At 41.6% G+C, this 21134-nt stretch overlaps 1 protein-coding gene across 1 annotated transcript in view; it reads right to left on the minus strand.

Moving 5' to 3' along the window:
- The window catches only part of SPOCK1 (SPARC (osteonectin), cwcv and kazal like domains proteoglycan 1), a 324191-nt gene extending 304007 nt beyond the window's left edge, over positions 1–20184 (minus strand). Inside the window, exons 1-2 of the mRNA XM_055813067.1 lie at positions 20010–20184; positions 19460–19627 (exon numbers count right to left, since the gene is read on the minus strand). Coding sequence (XP_055669042.1) covers positions 19460–19627 — 168 coding nt within the window. The 5' untranslated portion in view covers positions 20010–20184. The remainder of the gene's footprint in view (positions 1–19459; positions 19628–20009) is intronic.
- Positions 20185–21134: the final 950 nt, after the last annotated feature.

A 21134-nucleotide genomic window follows, 5' to 3' on the forward strand; every position in this document is an offset into this window, starting at 1 on the left:
ACACTTAGAAGAAAGCATGGCACTTGGCTGTAACGTGGCTCCTAGAAAAAACTTCAACTGCTAAGCCTTCCAGTTCATGTCTGAAGATTTGTATTATTAGATTCCTTAAGTCAGAAAAGTATTAAAAACATGTTTCATGGATATAATGATAATAGCCATTTAAGTCAGTGATGTTAAGCTTTATGGCAGACATAGCAATAAAGAGTAGCTGCATCTTCATCTCCTTTCCACTCTTTTGAACTGGAAGTAGGGATTTTCTTTTATGTTGCATGCTAGAAAGTTTTTCAAAACTCCCCCCCCCCCCCTTTTTTTTTTTCCTGCAAAGCTGTGACTATGGAACTTGAACGAATGTCGCCAATTATAAGTTCTACAGAGTACTAGAGAAATTAGGACTCTAAAGTAGTCCCTGCACTTCTTTTGCCAAGGTTGTGTCATCTTGCAGTACTGGCTCAGTCTTCGAGTACTGCTTCCCCATGGTGCACAGTGCAGGAACGTACAGCAGTTTTCAGCGAGTCAGGTTTACATCAAAACCAGCCAGACTGACCATAACGTGTTTGCATAAAATAGCTCCATGCTGTTGTGACTTACTGGCTAACAATACTTGGTAGCAAACTCACAGGACTTGGCTAATGGAAAAATGAATGAAAGATACCTAGAAATGAGGGAAGAAAGATCAACACTAGAAAAATGCAGGAAAGAAAGAGGATGGACAACAGACATGACAGACGAAGGAGTTAAAAAAAAAGTATAAGACGTGAAGTAAAGAAGGTGCTGTAGAGTCAATTACAAGAGAGAAATAAACAACAGACAATAAGAGATAGAGAAGGGCAAGCAAAAAAAGCCCATCAATCTGAGGGTCAACTGTTAGATGTCAGAGTGAGAGCGTGGTCTGTATTTACAATCCAGATGCAAGAGTGAATCACTTTGGGTAGCACACAGCTGGGAGGAGAAGATACTTGCACAGGCCCAGGCATTTTGAGAGAAAGATTGCATGAGAGATGTCTGCACAGAGCCTCACAGAGCTTGTGCACAAGTTAAGAAAAAAAAAATATATATTTTCAGGATGACAGATGCTCTGAGGTGGAAGTCTCCTGTAAAGCTTTGTCAGTAGCAGAGTTTACAGCCATTACCACAACACAGGGCTTCATTGTAATTTTCCATGTGAAAGGAGGCAAAAAAAACCCAACCAAAACCACCCAAAAAAACCAACCAACTCTCCCCTTCACTGGACAAGTGAGTCAAGTATAAAAATACTCTCAAGCAAACGAGAGCTTTTTAGTTCATCTTTACGTCTAACAATGACAGCTGTTTGCATGACTCAGAGGGATGATTCAACTGGTGTCCTCTCAGCTCACTCTAGAAAGGAAAGAAGGAGAGAAGCAGTTTATTTTTAAGTATGCCTTGCTGACAACATTTTGATGAGAAATCCTTTAAAATACTTTCTTTCCTTGAGAGCTGAGGTCTTGCTTTAAGTCAGCTTCAGAGATAAATAACAGTAGATGGCTTCCATGGAATCTGGAGACAAAGTGGAAAGCCTTAAAGAATAGAAAAAAACCACACTTTGAAAACAGTGTGACACTATGTGCTCAGTCGTGTCTTAAGCAAAAACCAAGAGTCAAGTCTCTGCTTGAAAAGGGCTGCAGAGACCCATAGTTTTGATAGTTTGGAAACAGCATTATCGAGTGACTTATTAATTACTGGACAATCTAGACTCTCAGGGCTGTTTGAATTAGTCAAGAGACTGGCCAGACCGACGAACAATTCAAGGAAACACTTTCTCACATCAAGAGCTTCCAGAGATGCTTTGTCTAGTCCCCTGCCATTCAAAATGGGTCCAGAGTTAGATGCTGTAATCCAAAAATCTCCTCCGGGAAGCACAGCACCTACCCCTATATTGTTGATAAGTATTTCAAATACAGGGTTTTAAACATCAGTACCGAGTTTCCAAAGGGAGAGAGCACTGCCCAAAGGACAATCTATACTAGTAAAAGCCCTTTCAGAAATACTAACTTAACTTTGCATGGAGCAGGAAGATATCAGATCTGTTTCTCAGAGAGACTTCGCTTGAGTATAAAATGGTCACCAAACAGGTGAAAGTCAAAGAACTGGTCACCAGAAGGAAAAATAAAGGGCAGTTAATTGTTTATACTTTCTCTAGACAACACTCCAAAATGGAGGTAGGAAACATCCATTTTCCATTATCAAAGACTCTTTTAAACTCTAGTATCATGTTAAAATTTTTATCTCCAGAAATCATGAAAGTTTCGCCTGTTATCAGTGTCTCTTTTTTCCACAGGAGAGTGCAGCGTGTTCGAAGGGATTCCCTCACAGCCCAGCTCACTGCAGCGCACAGCAACGCACAGACGGAGTACCACTTATTTCTGGGACGAAACTAAAACAGTATCATAGAATCGTACAGTGTGTCTACTTGATAGCAAGGAGAACAGTAACAAAAGCAGCTTGTTTTACTCCTGGATATCTTTGATGACAAAGCAGCTCTTAGAGAACAATGTAAATTCATTCTACAGACGACATCTTCATAAAATGTGCATGGAGATTCCTGAAACATTTTTGATGAAAAATACTACCGATTTTTCAATGAGAATAAACAGTAAAACTTACCAAAGCAGGCTTATATTTAGGCTTAAAACTCTGCACCTTAGACAACTGTTTGAATTAATCTCCTCCAAGTGCAAATAATTTCCATGCAAACAATCTGCCAGAGCCAATTTTAATCTGGGTTCTTTGTTTGTTTTAACTTCAGGGTTTTTTAGCCTCAGAATCTCAGTAGTAGAGACACTGGTGCTTCATACTGTCAGAACTTCTAAGGTACTGAAAAAAACCAGTGGATCCTTTCTACGAGGGTCTCAAGCCCGTTAGGACCCCTCTCCCAGCGCAGCCATCCTACTCAAGGGAGACAAGCAGAAATCCCAGTGCTCTCCTGGGATAAAAAGTCAGAAGTGTCGAACGATTTAGTGGCCTAGTGCAATCGTACCCAGGCCCACTACCAACACTCAGCACCTGCCTAGGGCCTTGCCAACTGCACAGCGATACAAGCAGCGTCACTCGGCTATTCTTTTCAACGCTGGCTGGTAGCTCGCCATTTCATCTGTTAAGTGAGGCTGGCCATGACTTTTAGTCTGGCATTTTCTTGTTGGTTTTAGTATCCAAATTATAGCGATAGCTCCCACTGCTTCACTTTTGGGAATTTCCTATGAATGTCTGAGGCACAATCTAAGGTCTATGTCTGGAAAACAGCCTTGGTTTTCTTATATTCAGTAGGGTACAAACAATTTAGAGATTAGAAATGCACATATTCTGCTTTGATTTTCAGAAAGCAAAAGCTAAAAATAAAAATAAAACCATTTATGTAACAGAAATGATGAGGCTGAAACAAAGGCAGAGTTATTCCTGCAGCATTCTAGCTCTTCCTATTTTCATACTGTGTGCATGTGAAAGCAAAAGATAACAGAAGTGCCCTTAACTAAAAACAGAATTGAAATCATTGTCAGATTTACAAGGAGCGATGAACTGGAAGACACAGATGAAACACTAGGTACTTCCTGTGTTCTGTGCAGGAATATAAAGGAAGGCACTATCCACCTCCTACCTATATGGTCTCTGTATATAGGCCCTGTAAAAAGGATTTGTAGTGCTCAGTGATGGTAAGCAAGCAAAGGCATAGCACTGCCACTGCCATACGTGAAGTGAGGAGGAGAAAGAGTTGTATGATCGCAGCAGGGTGCAAATGTTACACGGTTTGAGTTAGCAGAACATTTGCCTTGCTAGAAAGCTCAGGAAGGTGGCCATTCCTCCAGATCAGGAATTCACGCTATAAACAGTGTTTTGGAACAAGTGAGCAATGACTCGCAATCTCCCTTCCCACAGAAAGAAACACTCCCTAGGCAGCAAATGAAAATTTGCTTTATGAAATTCCTTTTTATTTTCCCTCCTGTCATTGCTCCAAACTGTTAACAATAAGCTGTTTACTCCCTGTCATTGGATTTCATGTAGTTTTCTACAGCACCATACCAGGCATATTTTTCATGTTCTATTGCTGAGTAGAGTAACTTAATGATCCTTTCAAAAAGAACAAGTGAGGTCCCCAACCCTCTGTACCTTCTTGTGGTACGTCCCCCACGCTTTCTCAACATATCCGCAGCTAGTCAATAAACAGTCCTAAGCACGACTCTGCCAGCAGTGCTGGGTGAGTGGGTTAGGTGGTCTTTTAGTGGGTTAGGTTAGGCCTTGGTTTTTTGCAGTCTCATTAGTACAAGCTATAGTCTAACCTGAAAGGAACAATTCCGCAACTCAGCAGGCAGCGGTAAGCTCCATGGTTCTAGGGAGTGCTGTGTAATTCTGCAGCCTTTCAAGGCAGTTGAAGTTGCAAGTAGCACAGCTGCAGGAACTTCAGATCCCAGGTGAGAAATCATTTTGTCTTGCCATTCTGTACTTTCAGCAATTAAGAAACGTCATCTTCTGAAGCCATGAACATGCCAGTAAGATACATTGATGTGATGTTCACGAATCACTATGAAAAAAAAAAGCATCTTAAAAATACACTGGCAGCTTCAAAGACGAGGGAGAGAGTAGAAGTCTTCTGGGCAAAATTCCTATGACCCATGAACTTGCTGGCTCAAGTGGTTGCAATAAGCTAAATAACTTCTGAAAACTTGGGTTAAGGAAGTGTTTCTGACTAAAGCTGGAAATAGCTCAGGCTTAGTTCTGTTACTGGGCAGCAAAGTACATTGCTTCTACAGCTCCTGTAGCTGAATACTAAGGTGGCTAGAATGCTGTTACCCAATTACACGATGGTCGTGACTGTTTTGGCAATATCTATATTGAAAACAAACATTCCATTCGATACTAAATTGAAAATACTCCAGCTAACTTAGAAAAGGCTATTCCTGAACCCAAACAGGTTTTAAGAGCTCTACAAGAGGAAAGGGAAAGTACACAGGGCGCAGAAGTCAAACTCTGCACAAGTGCAGGTCTTTCAAAAACTTAGCTGAAGTTTGTTTCTAGTCTGAGCAAAACACTTAACAAGAGCAGCATACTGAGAAGGCACAGAGACACTCAACAAAAAAAGACCCCATAGTGACACAGATGTTTTAACTTAGCTCTACTACTCGCCAGGTTGATTTGCAATAAAAAAATAATTATTTATATTAAAAAAATTTTATTGGTCCGCAGCCCTTGCAAAGATGACAGTCCCCAGTGAGCTGGCTTCTCCAAAGTCAAACACATAGAAGTGTTTCCACTCCAAAAAGTTTCTGATCTAAATACATAAAAAAATAAAAAAAAAAATAATTAAAAGAATACCCAAACACAAAAAAAACCCCTGTCAATTGAACTGAATAAGCACAAACAATTTGTTCAGTCTTCTCAATGAAGAAACTGGCGCAGTTGAAAACTTTAATTTTCATACTGGAAAAAATTTGAGTCAGTTTTACATGAAGATCAGAGATTAGAAAGATGTCTAGGCAAACAGAAAACTATGTTTACTCTGTGAATTACTTGTTGTAAGGAGATAAAGGGAGTTTATGATGGAAAAAAGAAACAGTGCACAACGTATTTAAATTTATAGTTCAGCATATGGAGAAAAATAGGAGCCATCAAAGATCATTTCATTGGCTATTACAGATACTGCCCAAACCATTCCATACATAGAGGGAATGACACTACTGTTTTCACTGAAATATTTTATGTCTGTATCACTAGAGTCTGCAGAGAGAAAGAGTGATATAAAATTGTTTCACAGACTAAGAAAATACCCAATTCACTGTGACTTGAAAGTAAATACAGGTCATCTCACAGAGATAAACATCTCAACATGGGTTCATTTATCTTTAAAAAAAAAAAAAGAGAGAAAAGAAAAAAGAAAATGTGATCTTGACTAGATTGGATGGTTGCAATAATCCATCCAGCTCCTTTGGGATGGAGAATACCATATTTTTACTTTATTGATGAAAACCATATTTATTTTGCTTTATATTTTCTGCTTTAGCAACCTTCTGTTTTCCTCCTTGCGCCTGCCTCTACTTAAAATCAAATATTTTTAGGTTTTGAATTTGAAGAATGGAATCATGCAACTAATCAATCAGCCTTTACATCTGAGATCTCATCATTCTGAACATTACCTCATCTGAATCTCAGTGATTGTGCCTGCAGGGCTACTACTGCTTTCTAAAAAGATTACACGGACCAAAAGAAAGCACTTTGTTTTGCCCTCTGGCTTTTTATGTGAAACAAGTGTCATGGTGAAATGCTGACAAAATCCTCTCATGTTTTCTAGCTTTGAAAGATTGCAGCACAGGGCTAATGTTTGAAGCACACAAGCAAAATATATATCTGGGGGGGTTTGATTTGTTTTCTTATTTGGTTTTTTTGTGGTTTGTTTTTTGTTGTATTTTTGTTTTTTTAAAAAAAAAAAGTTACAGAACAATACTTACCAAAATTTGAGCAGAGTACACAATTGTTCCCTTCTGTGCAGATATAAGGACAGGGAAAAGGAGAAATCTTAGGGACGTTTTGTTATAGTTACCCTATATATGAATGCATATGTAACAGGTTTCAGCGATACAGGACAATACAAGTTGAAATTCATCCTTGTGCAGCATGATGCGCTAGCATCCAGGAGATGTTTTGAAAGTTTAGATGCTTGTTGTATGTCCTCCACACTGAACTATGTCAACTGTTACAAATTCTTCTCCTACTTTACTTCTGCACCGCTGTATTAGAGCACTATCCAAGGGAACAGAGCAAACTGCAACCCAAATAAGCTTGTAGCAGCACATGATCACTCAGTGAATGCTCTGTTTTAAACCAAGCTTTTGCCATCTGTTCCTCTGCTAATTATAAGTGCTACAGATATCCCCAACTACGTTGCAAGGAAAAAAAGTGATTAAAGCACATGTGTGCTTTCTACAATGCATCTTTGTTGTTTATCTTAAATTAAAAGCGATACCACTTGCCACACCACACACAAGTCACACAGTAAGAAGACCACATAAGCTTCTCATCTGGCAGTGAAACAGTGGTCATTGCTTGGGAGTCCAAAACTTTTACAATTGTGCCCAGAATCACATGCATGTCTTAAGTGGGGCTTACCAGTAGCTTTGCTCACAAGAATACTTGCTGCTCAGGTCAGGGTCATGCAGGACACTGATCAGCAGGTAACTAACTCTCAGTTGTATACCCTCTACATCCCTTCCTGCTCTCCTCTCCCTCTGCCCCTAACACCATCAGCAACCTCCCATTTTGGAATCCTCTCTAACAAAGCAAAACATGTTTTTCCTTACCTACCCCCTTCCCATTCTGTCTGTGTTTATAAATTCATTACCTAGGTACACAGACTCCTGTGACGTTCTTAATTCCCCCCTTCTGCCAGGCGTTTTCCATGAGAAGAGGTCTCTGGGCTTTAGAAACGATTGTTCCAACTGTGATTTCTCACCTAACAGGGCATGTCTCCATCTCACCCATGACTCCTCTGGCTGGATCCCCTACATTATCCAGCATACCTTTGCCTATGACACAGACCGTACATTTCAGGGTTTTTTTGTTTGTGGTTGGTTTTTGTTTGGGTTTTTTTGTGGTTTTTTTTTTTGTTGGTTTGTTTTTTTTTTTTCCATTTGCTTGCACCTGTAGTTTCTCTTTTTAAGGAATGACTGAGGAAAACACATTTATTCCATCATTACAGGTTCACTAACTTCTCATTTCAGGAAACTTCAGCGTTAAAATCAGCCATGCCCTAAGGCTTCAGCTTAGTATCTTATTTTATATCTACATGTCTCCTTACTGAGTTCAAAGTTTATAGACAATCTTGCATCATTCTGGATGGAACACATCAACCGCACCATCTCTGATATATCAGTAATGGTTTTGCAATGATGGAGGCAGGTTTCAAAATTGCTTCCTGTTTGCAGCTTCTTTCACTGCTAATGAAAACTGCAGCTGTACTGAGCACATGCCACATCTATCTCCATTTGTACATTGCCCTGCTGTAATAGAATATTGCTCATTCTTGATTACATAGGGCCATATTCTGCCATTAAACCATGGCTGGAGTATCTCAACAGAAACTAATGCTAAGGGTCTGCAATTACTTAAAAACAAAATACTGATGGCAAATATGGCCTATAAGTCGTTTGGCATTTTTTCCCTTTACATACAGAGATGGGACTACTTGTGATGGCAGATGTTGCTTTAGAAGTGGAATTTTTAATATATTTTTAAATGGTTCTGAAATTGCTTATATTTTTATGAACGCTCAAAGATTGTCCATTTACACCGATTAAAGTTTCTTGTACTTGCATTGAGTCTTCTCTTTTACAAGGCATTGCACTTGGATAGGAATGCTTACTCACAGTCTCTAACAGCACGATCTCGGGGGGGGGGGGGAGGGGGAGCAAAAGAAATTACCTTTCATCTCCGGTTATAAGAAGTTCATTACAAGCCACAAAATCTTTGCTCTGTCAATCATGGTAACATTTATTAAGATAAGACACATGCATAAGACACAAAGCACCTCTTCATGAGAAGAGCCAAAGGCTTTATAGGAGGAAAAGGAGACTAGATATAAAAGTAAGACATTTGTGTCATATAAGGATCATCATTTCAGTCCATCTTGCCTCATACTCCAATGAGAACAGACCATTAACTCTTGTTATATCCAACTTAACTTTGTTATATAAGCATGAAGACGCCAATAAATCTTGGCCACCTATCTGAATTACTACATACTTTCTTATGAGCAAATGTATCTGGTTTACCAGTTTCCTTCATGCTTCAGAACTGCAGTTATATGCATAGCTGAGTTGTGCAGCATTTTTCCAGTTTATATTTATTCTAATTAAATGTGACACGAATTATTTTTGGATGCTTTTGTCCTGAGTGAACTATAATGTGGAGATTCATGACTGTGTTTAAGGAATATGGCAGACAATTCTGTATTTAAATCATTAATTATCCTGTGCTTCTAGATATCCTTACTGAATGCAGCACTGCAGTGATCTTTTATGTGATACAATTTCTTTTTCAGCCATACAAAACAAGTTTTTAAAAGACCAGTAGATGTAAAAATCCTAAGTCACCAGTTTCACCAGGTATAGTTTAACATACAAATAAAACAAGATATAGGAAATCCGCTTTGTCTAATACCGCTGCTTTCACAGGACAGAGCTCATCCCCCTTCAATATGATAGCAAACTAGAGGTATACCTACCTAGCACTAAATAAATAACATCTAGCTAGCTTCAAAAAGATTGGTTACCCTGCCTTCACTTACAAAAAAAATGAACAAAATTTATCCCTTATATACTTTGAGTGACGCTTATGTTATCAAACAAGAAATGAATTTGACCCAATGAACACTGCTGTCAGATCCTAGCACATACATCCCACGGAAGACTGCAGACCTGTTAAGCTTTGTCTTTCTGCATTCCAACACAGTACATCGCTCAGTCGAAGAGTACTGTCCTGGGACTTACACAACATAAATTCTCTGGCTAGATCTGGCATGAGCTTGATGGATAGCTGTGAACTAGCTTCATCCTCTGCTTCCACATCTGTCTAATCTAGATACGCATCTCTGTATGCCGAACCACATTGGAAAAGTGCTTTGAGATGTAGCAAAATTCAGGTATTCTTAATCGACTTGAAGGAGTCCTCACCCACTCCATGCAGTCTGGGACCCCGCGGTGGGTTCAGCACCAGGCAGCCCTGTGCTGGACAGGCTCACTCGGCTGAGCTGGCTGCGTGGCACGTACCACCACGGATGAACACACTTGGCAAAACCCTCACAAGCAAGGAGTACCAGCGCTTACAGTACAGTAGGTGTTGGCACATACACAAACACTGGAAGACTAACAGAGCTGTCCTAGAAATCTGTCTTCATAATACAACACTCTCGTTATCAAACAAGAAACGACAAGCATTTCTGAACTCCCTAAAATCGATTTTTATCAGTATTTAGCAACTGCAATCAAATTCCACCAAGAACCTCAACATCCCTAGTACACACTGAAATACTACTCTAAAAACGTTTTCTGCTCACTCCCTTGAACAAGCAACCCCACCTCGCTTCTTCTTAATCCTGCATTTATAATTTTCAATTTCCCTCCCATTCCATTCTCTAAAATACAAGCATCCCCTCTGCCAATTGCAGCCAAAAGGCAGCTGCCGCTACCTCTCTACCTTAATCTTCTGTGCAGCTTCAAGGTCTCTAACTGCTACAACTTGAAGAGAAAGGCAGAGTGCAATATACAAACACTACAAGAGAACGCTAAAATAAATTTTTGAACGGCCAGTGGAACTCAGAGAAGGAAGAAAACTGATCTCCAAGCTAAGAAGTGCATAAAAACTATTTACAGAAGAATATGCTGTGAAGTTTCAAATCAAATTGTATACACAGCTGAATTTCCTGATTAGACAGTTTCAAAATAACCTGCATGGACAGACAAGTATCACTACCTCTATAAATCCCAGCGTTAGTCGGAATTCAACCGTAAAGCCATGATATATTGAAACCTTTTTCAAAAACCAATCTGAATACAGTTCCTCTAAGAGTAATTTTTAATAAATTATTTTTCTGTCTGCCCAGGAGAAAGCAATCAGTGAAGTGGATTTATGACACTAAGTTCATTAAGAGGACAGCTTAGATCACAGAATTAATTGATGCCCCCTTGTACCTATTTAATGAGAATGATTTTCTGTTACCCTGGATTACAAACCAAGCTATAGAAGTGGCAGATAAAGACCAATCTACTCCCTGCCAAAGCCTCTATTCAGTAGCTTAGCAATTTATCTGTAAACTGAATTTTGAATCATATCTGAGCCTTGAAACTCATTAGATGTTAGATGTTCAGTCCTAAAGTATAATTCAATTTAGCTGCCAACCTGCAACAGTATATCCCGCAATGATAATGGCCAGTTATCTACCCGATGACAGACTACTTAAATGGAGTTAAGACTTGGTAACTTCACAGCAGTAACGCCTCGTGTAAAGCTGAAACAGAGTTAGCAGTTGGAAGTACAAAACCTCACACCGGAGGCAGCACCATTACCTTAACTTTGCTCTGTTTCAACTCCACTTTCTTGTTTTGGTTGCAATCTATACAATGTGTACTTTGTAGACTGTAGATGTTTGATTTTCAGATAGTTTCATTCTTCCAAGGACTTCAAGGGAGCTTCTTTATTTATGTTGGCCAGACACCTGTCTTTCACCCTTTTCCAATTACACAATGTCCTCCAAAAGCCAAACAGAACTGTTTAATCTAACTGGTCTTTCATGTACAGTTTTCTTTGTCTAAGAGAACAGGAAGATGAGGAATATGAAAATCAAACTCAGGCCTTTACTAAAGTCTTTGAGAATTTGGTCATCAGCTTCAACATAACCAAGACTTCACTACAGCTCTTTTGGGCAAATCTCATTTTTGGTTATGCAAGGAAAGAAACAATCTTTCTTTGTTTGAATAAACAGATGTTATCTAAAAAGAGACATTTTCCTTCTCTAGATGTAGTATTTGACCTCCACTACCCTCATGAAGTCCTGCCTCTTGTAAAAGCAGCTCAGCTGCGAAACACAAATTCAGATGGTCTCGTATTTTATCCTCAAAAATGCACACATGCTGACTGGAGTTACTTACTTCTAGCCTCCTGGTTGAAACCATAAATAGAGAGCAAACAGTTAAAATATCCACCAAAAAAAAAAAAAAAAGCAGTAATTCCTCCATTTGCAAAACAGTATTAAAACTAAAACTAAGCTTTAACTTCTGGCACTTGAGAATAGTGAGTCTGATTTTTGCAACCCTAATCCTGGACAATTTAACTGAAATAAAACTGGTATTATTTACCCATAGGTACCTGAGCCTGATAATAGTTGTTACAGACATCAGAACTCAGCCTCCTATGATTATTTTCAATCCACCCATTTTATATTATACTGACATGCTTTGACATGACACATGGCTCATTCGTGTGGGTTTTCCCCCTCTTTTCCTTTTACAAGGGTGAGTTTTGACAAATATGTAAACAAAATCTATGCCGCAACTGTGTACCTGGTTTTGATTGCTGTTTTTTTCAGCCCCCTTGCCCCCAAGATGCTAACACTGCAATACATCAAAACTGGCTCTTCCACTTTTTTATTCATTTTTGACCTCACGCTCATCAAGAAACAAAATATTTCTCTTTTCGCCTTACAAAGCTGCAGCATGCTCTTCACATGATTCTATTTCTTGTCGTTCCTGGTGCAACTCTTAAAACATACAGGCTACATCCAGAAAGGTAACAGAAGACTCAGCTCCCAGGAATCTGACAAAATTACAGTTTAAACTTGTAAATAAAGCAAGCCTCTATGGAAAAGTAATCCTATAAAATGATGGGTGGGCGGGGGGGGGGGGGGGGGGGGGGGCGGGGAACACGACACAGATGGACAGGGACATGGCACCAGTAGAATACAGGGATGGTTACTCTAAAAACCTGGAACACATTAGTGAAAACTTCAAATCTACAGAAATCTATAGCAAGGATACAATTTGTGACTGCAGTCCACAGAACATTTCTGTGAGGAAACTAAGTTATTATTCCAAACATATAATACAGAAACTAACACTCTAGTTCTTTACTGACCTATTTAGCTTTGGAGTCTTGGGTATTTCCTGAGGAAGCTGGATAAGTGTCAGTTAATTACTAAAAGCTGGCTCTCTGCACCTTCCAGGTTAATTATTCTGCAATAAATGACATTATTTTTCCCCTTGTCCACTGCAGAAGAAATGCAAGAAATGTGTCAAGTTTGAGAAGGGCATTTTTAGTAATTGTATCTCTTTGTAAGAAGCTGATTAGGAATTACATTTGCATAGATGCAGTCTCATGTTTTGCTATTCTTTTAAACTTCATGCAGCTTTGGCAAGTACATCTCAGCTGTACTTTTCAATCACATTTATATTCCAGCCTTGTCCCTCCGTTGAGTAAGAACTGCCCTAAGAGACAACCTACGCTAAGAGTGTCTGGGTAGACTTATAAATCACATTTCAACTCCGTTGTACTTCAGTCCAGATCCACTGGCATCCATACACACAATCTTCACCTTCAATTAAATCTCAGGGTGGTCTTGGAATGATAATCTCCTGGGAAGCAAGCCTGAGGTGCCTGTGTCCCATCACATAACCCAGACACTTTACTGACTGGGTACGTTCATCACCTAGCTAGTGGGTATTCTTCTATGTACTAGCCTTCCTTTATGGCTGTCTTCGCTTCTACGTAATTACCTGGGCCCGAATAGTTTCTCCAGGAATATATGTAATGAATGTATTGATCATTGAATCACAGAAACACTTGTGCTTATATTTGAGGTGAAGAAATTAGAAAATGTGATGTACTGGTAATAAATTATAGGCAGAAAAATACTTCATTCTGCTGGAGACCTAAATACAACATAGAAAAAGAAAGTTCAACCCCAAACCAAGGAACCTCCCCTTAGTACCTAGTGTATCAGGTGGTACCTTGAAACTGAGTCCTTGGCAGTGAGATCACATCGAAGGCACGTATCTGTCAGAGAAGAGACAGCAGAAGGAACCCAGCCTGCAACAGACTGTTAGCTCAAAAATCCCAACGGATCAGGGGATACTTGGGTACTGCAGATCCGGTTCCACCACACTAGAAGCTGCATGGATAGGGAGCAACACAACCATGTGCAAAGGGCTTTAAACTTAAAGAACAGACATATGTGAACAAAACGCCAAGGCCTCTAGAAACTCAAAATCCAGGTTCTTTTATCACAGTTTTCTACACCATAATCTTTTCTATTGACATACAATCTACCTATTAAAACCAAAGTGCTCATTAAGATAACTTTTTAAAACATAACTATGGGTGGAGTAATTCCTTATTCCTAAATTCAGAAATAAGGTTATTTTTGTCACCGATTATCTACTTCCTTCTTATCTCAACTTCATGCAAGGCAGCTTTTGCTGTCTGTCCCTCAATAAACATTCTGAAGCAAATCTACTCTTACACAATTAGCTTTGTGTGAGTAAACTGATATAGTATATTACTCTAAAACGGGCTCTTTTCCCCTATGATGCTGGAAAGCCTTTGGCTCACCAACTGTACAAAAATGTGTCCTTGAATTTCAGTGATTAGAACCACTCACAATATTCATTATTAGGTATTCTTTCCTATACACTGTACAGTTTTATTTCTTCCTTCAACAGAACCAGGAATCTTTCATTTTATGCATTCCTACATTACATTTGCTCTCCTCAGAGTAGCACTACTTTTGTTACTTAGAATAACTCTGCAAATCAATAGAAGTACACAGGTTTTCCCTTTCATCTATTTCAAGCTGAGCTGCCAGGACCCAGAATAAATTCATGTTAGCTCTCACTTCCATGACCTTCTACTTTGTACTTTTAAATTTCATTTCATTTCTATTACTTGAGTTCCCAAGGTCTTCCAATTCTGCCTGCTTGGTATTCCAATCCTTCTCAGTATTGGTCATGTTTTCCAACTCCCTGCTATCAAGTTTCACTACCACACTTCTAATTTTGGGCTAAACAATTCATAGAAGGGTGAGCGCAACAAGGGGAAAAGCACTTAAGTGTGAAGACCCAGCCCAAAATCCAACAATCCATCACTGGCAAAGCTGGAACAATACAGGTCCCCCAGTTCCTAGCTCTGTACTTGCTCTAGTCACGTAACACTACACTTCTGACCAGGTGTGAGGAGGAACTCATAGACTCAGAAAGGTGACGTATATAGGTAACTGCCAAAATTGCCTCTTCAGTGGATTAAACCACGGGATGGTAGTCTATGACCAACCTGGGAAATCTAAACTACTTATATATGTTCATGCTTGTAACTATGCCTGCTCCTGATAGTTATATGTAAGTATTTATCCACAGTAGTCTGAGAAATGTATATGCACAGATGATGACATTTCATGCCTTGCTTCTTAGGCATGCACAGTCTCAGAGCATCTCCAGGCATTATAATACATGGGGGTTTTAACATGATAGCCTGAACTGAAACTCTATAAGCAATAAAATTTAGAGAAACAGCTTAGTTAATGCTCAGAACGTGGTCTGGCAGCCTGCCATGCATAAACATGCACTGAAACCAGAGTTCATGCCAAGATTCTTAGCTTTCAACTTCATAGAAATCCCTTGTATGGTTTATACTAGATCCTCTAAGTTCATTTAACTTTTTTCTTCCTTTTTGCAGTTTAATCCATAGCTAGTTGAACTTCCTACCTGTTTATATATAAGCATTAATAATTTAATAGACATAACTCCAAGTAGAAGTAATAGAATTACTCTGTTCGTATCATTTTGATTAAAGACAGGCCTAACACTGAGAGGACACCCAATCTATGCTCTGTGCCAAGCTCTATGAACACAGCGAGGTGCTGCAGTGTGACCTATTTCAATAACATGCATGGCTATTCACAGAAAAATGCTTTCTAAGGCTCATAAGAATTCCCTTCACATTCAGGTGACAATTTGCAGTGAAGCTCCTCTTAAGCCAAAGGATCTCTCTCAACAGATTTGATCGAAAGATCGAGGACTTAACATCTGTGTTCAAAATATCAAGAGGTCTAATTTGACCCTCATATCCCTGACGTCTGCTTTTCCAAGCCTCACATCTGTACAAAGGAAATCGCTGCAGTCCTTCCTACAGACTCCACCTTGCTATCTTTTTTCTTTCTTTGGTAATAATTATATTGATTTAGTTTTTGGGTTTTAGATATTTACTAAACTGGACCTAGTCAGTTACTTCAGTACATATCAAGCCACATTCAATATATGGAGTAGATGAATAGTAAATTCCATACTACCACAGATCCTGAACTCTATCTTTTCTTTTTCAGAGCTCCAACACAAGTTCTGAGGAAAAGAAATACTTTTATCACCAGCTATAAAATGGGACTTCAAACAGAGATCAGATTTTGTCACTGGTCAGATAGAAAGCCCATGGCAGAGAGGGAAAAATGGGTGGAAGACAGACAGCAACAGCAAGTTCAGATAGTACTGAAAGCTTATTAACACATCAGACATTACACCACTATTGATACTAGACAGCTGGACAATACACAAGGTTTTCAACAGCATGTGCTTCACAGCACATCAGTCACATTGGGCTTACTATTCATTTACAGGCTCTGCTTGTTTTTGAAAATGGAGCACTTAAATATTCTACAAATTGTGTCCATATCATGTAAAAAGATAATATTATAAAGTACTGCTTTAAACAGATACCTTGAGGCCTTTTGAAAATGTTGACAGGTGATCATTTCACACCATTAAATTCAGTTGGAGTTAAAAATTTAGCCTGATTATGTGGATGCAATGCAGACTTCAAATGAGGTGTATTTCTGCGTTCTCTTTTCACAGAAGAGTAATGACTGCTGGGCCATTAAGTGCAACTACCATGCTGTCTTTGCCCAAAAGAAATATGGGTCATACTAAAAAAAAAGCAATCAATAGCTGTCTTCTCAAAATCAGGCCATATTGGACCATAGCTCAATAAGGCTGACCAACCAATTGATTTTAAAAAAGAATAACTGAAAAAGTTGAGAGAAGCACAATTTAAATTTTTATGTTCAATTATACATCATCTGTAAAAAAAAACACCCCGTACTGCAACATTATGACAGATTTATAGACACGTATGTGCACACAGATGTTTGTGCTGCAAGGACGGATGGAGTTTAAAGTGGGCACACCCAAAACAATCAAATCTCAGCTCCATATGTGCATTGTTTCGCCTATTGTACATAAAGACATAGTTACGTAAATATTTGTGCAATTTTATTTCTATAACATGACATAAAATCCAGAAAGCTACTAAAGGTAGTTCTGATAATTACTGCAACCTCGCTTCTGCTGATATACAGGGTATGATCTAGGCTTTCTGCTCTGTAGTAGCTGTAATGCCAGACCCAAGAAGGCTTTAACTGAAATGCCATTTTTGTACTCCAGCCTTCTACGAAAAGTCCATTTTGAGAACCTCATCCAGTGATGATGTATATATGTAGTTACAGTTGGGGAGCAAAGGGAAGATGGGAAGATATTTTCCCTACGATTCAACAGTTATGAAATGTTAGTCTACCCCATATAAAGCAGTTAATACTGTCATGCTGCATCTCACCAGGCAGCCTTTTAACAAATATCTATCCCCGACACCACAGCCTTCATCAAGCAAGGACTGCATTTCTTCTAATGACATCTTCGCATGCAAGGAGCACACTGTCTCTACTGTACCAACTAAGTTGGCAGCAACTCTACCTACGCATGTCTTCATCTGTGGACACAGAACATTATGATGCGGTAAATCACTGTAGCTGAAGACATGTTATTAAGAGCTTAATGACATACAAAAGCTTTTTATTTTTTCTTTTTGGAAAAGCTTAGTAGGAGATGATTAGTAGCTTGTTAATCTGCACCATAAAAGGTTTCATGGATAATCATGTGCATTTGTAACATGCCAGTTTGAAGTAATTAAATAGAGCCATTGAGACAGCTGGGTAGAAAAAACCCTAAACTTTGCATTAACTTTCTACTATTTGCTTTTGCTTGGCAGAGGACGCGTTAAGAGGGTTTTATTCATAAATTGACTCTTCCTATAGAAAACATTTTTGAGGCTTTACAGGTTTTGTTAGCATTTTCAGAAAATCTAAAAATGCATTTTCAGTTGTGAAAGCTTAAAACACGGGAGAGGTAATCTTCACAAACATCTTCCATGGGAAGAGGAGTAATTTCTCTGTCAATTTCACTTGTGAGATTGAGGAAAAGGGAGAAGAGGTTGCAAGAACTCCAGGCTTGAAAAAACAACCAACCAACCAAACCCAAACAACCATCACCTGCATAAAATTAAATAAAACCTTTAAGCTCAAGAAGCGTGATTAATAGAATGCCAATCTGGAAGGAGACTGTTGAAAGATGTCCCTTGCTATAAATCTGTCCCTAGTGGTTTTGGATTCATCAGTCCTTCATTCAATTTACCATTTTCAAATGCTGCTGAATTCTCACATTAGGTTGGATGTAGAAATTAACAAGTGAAATCCTTAGCCTGTGCTCCCCAGGAGACTACACCAAATACTAACAAAGATTCCCTTGGACTCTGGTAAATATCTATGAAAACACGTTAACTGTAGAATCCTCTTAATAAACCAGTAGTTAGAGCACAAGCATAGGCTTTTCCAGACACCTATTATACAAGAACTTCAACAGTCCCAGTAGGTGGATGTCGTTACAGTCACTGCACACAAATATACATTCTGACATATCTGTTGATACCATTGTTAATGCTGTACTCTGTCATATTGAGATTCAGAGCAGCACGATTTCTCAAACACAGAGATGACCACAACTACAGAAAAACGTAGAAAGAATAACCTAGGCAGAGACTGGTCACATTTAACTGCAATACTCTGACTTCCTCTGCAAAATAAGATACAGTGTTAAGACCACATAGACAAACGCATAGCATCAAAGTTTAACTTGTTAGTTTATTATAAAATACCAGAGCTTCCTAAACAAACAAACAATAGTGCCAGCAGAACTGCTAGCCAGCTCTACTCTTCCCTTTCCCAGGGTCACACTGCAGCCACAGGGCACAAATCCCATGCAATAAAGAACACTTAACCTCAATGTGCTCATCATCAACCTTAACAGTAATGTTTCCCTCACCCTGCTTGGGCAGATGGAAGCAGGGTTTCCTCTGTGTGCTCCAAGAAAGCTTTTTCAGCATACAGACAGCAGAAGCAAAAGGAGCTCTGTAAATATTGCATTTACCATAAATGTTGCATTTCCCTTTTTCCAGTCATTGACTTAATACATGCAGTTGTATTCAAACTAGGGGAATTCAAGACTTAATTTCAAGCTTAAGTGACTTGTTTTGTACAGATACATGTCAAAACACATCTTGAAGTTACCCCTATTTTCCAGACCGAAAAAAACCCTGAGTCAAAGCATTGCTTCCTCCAACCCTATACCAGCGTCAAAGATTTCCATGAGCAGAACTGACAATAAAGTGTTTTCCACCAAATCTGCAGGCAAAAAGAAAAGCTTCACTGTTTTCCACCTTGTGGTTTGAACTGGTAAACATTCCCTTCTTACACACACACCCCTTTCCATCATTTTACAGTTAACTAGCCTCTTAATCAGCAGGCACAGAAACTTCGCTCAAAGTTCCTCCCGAAAGGAAAATTGAAGACCTTTGCGTGAGAGTGACATCGTGCCTAAGCTGCCCCAATCGATGGGGTAATCAGGAAGGCCAGGACCGTCTGTCCGGCTTCCAAACAGCTCTGAACAGCTCTGAACATCCTTCATACAAGCAGCAACCGGTTGCCCGAGCTGCATCTCTCTTCCACCCGCCGCTTCTAAAAGCCCGCAGCCACCCACGGGAAGGATGCTACGGCCGAACGGAACGAGCGAGTACGCGCAAGCGAAGAGGTACTCACATCCCGGAATTTGTTCCAGTACTTGTCTTTATCGTACTGCGAAACGGTGCTCAGCCATTTGTCGTTGTCCAGGAAATTCCCGTGGTTGCTGTTACTCGTGATGATCTCGGGATGCCGGCTCTCCACTTGCAGGAAGCACCAGGCAGCGATTACCAGCACCCCCGACATCTGCGAGGAGAGGAGAGGGGCGGCGGGCAGCGGCGGGCAGCGCCGGGGGGCGGCGGGGGCCGGCGAGCAGCGCCGGGGGGCGGCGGGGGCTTCCCCGGGCAGGGAACTTCGCGGGGACCCAAGTCGGGGCTCGCCTCCCCTCACGCCCCTCGCCAACTTCTGCCTGCGGAGCCGCCGGGTCCGCGGAGAACCCACCCCCCCACCCCCGCCCAGCCTGGAGAGGCGGGGAACAGCGAAGGTTACAATAATTAAAATAAAACGGATCACCCGGCGCTGGGCCAGGGGGGAGCGCGGCGTTCCGAGCCCCCAGGACACCCCCCGCCGGAGCCGCCCGCGCCAGCTCCGCGAAGTTTGGCTGCCAGGGCGCGGAGCGAGCCCCTACCTCCGGGCAGTGCCACCGAGCGCGGCTCCGAGCGCCGTGCGCGCCGCTCCCTCCTCCAGCTCCCGCTCCGCTCCTTTGTGCGGCGCCGCTGCCGGGCGGCGGGTCGGAGCGCGGCGAGCCCCGAGTAGGCGCCGTCAGCGGCTCCGGCCGTGTGTGCGCGGCGGCGGGCGGGCGGCCGGGCGCCTCCAGCCGAGGTCTGGCGCCATCTACCGCCGAGCGGCGGCGGCGCGGGGGCGGAGCGCGGCGGCAGCGCCCGCCTGAGGGGAAGGGCGCGGCGGGGCGCCGCTCGCGCGCCCGACGGTCGCCCCTGCACCTGTGGAGGCCGCGGCGGGGCAGGGCAGGGCGGCCGGGTGTCGGTGGGGTGGCCGGGTGTCGGTGGGCCGGCCGGGTGTCGGTGGGGCCGGCCGGGTGTCGGTGGGGCTGCCGGGTGTCGGTGGGGCGGCCGGGTGTCGGTGGGGGCGGCCGGGTGTCGGTGGGGGCGGCCGGGTGTCACTGGGGCCACCGGGTGCAGCCTCCTCGGAGGGCTCGACAATGAAAGCCTCACCGCAGCCGGAAGGGTGATGGAGCCGTCGAACTGGCCTTTAAAACATCAAACCCCACAAATACCAGGTCTATAAGCCCTGGGTAGCGTACACACACCCTGAGTCAATAGTTTAATTTCTTTTGGCAAGGAGCTCCCCTCCCTTGGCCAACGCAACCCACGCTGCGAGCGGGTTTCTGCTCCCGCACCAGGCAGTGAAGCGTGGGGCTGCCTGGGCCGTGGGGAGGGTACAGGCGAGAGCCAGAGCCATCTTCCATCCCTAAAAACGGGAAGAGGCAGAGGAGGGGAGCTCTTAGCTACGTGCTGGTCTAGGAGCCAGGGTGAAAGGTGGAGACCTTCTCCTGCAAGAAAGGAGAAAGACCTCCATTGTCCACCGAGGAGGTGGGAACGGGGGCTGGGCTATTTCCCACATCAGGGTTTGGGTGATAGTTGCTGTATCCATCCCCAAGGACCATGAGGAAGGCACTCTTCATCCTCTCACCTCCGAGCGTTTCAAGGGATAGGGAAATTTCACACCCACATTTGATTTTAAGAATACAGAGTGGAGGCTCTCACTGAGGGTCTCGTTCTTTGCACCTGGATGG

This window comes from Falco peregrinus, chromosome 8, assembly GCF_023634155.1.
Source record: "Falco peregrinus isolate bFalPer1 chromosome 8, bFalPer1.pri, whole genome shotgun sequence".
Lineage (NCBI taxonomy): Eukaryota > Metazoa > Chordata > Aves > Falconiformes > Falconidae > Falco > Falco peregrinus.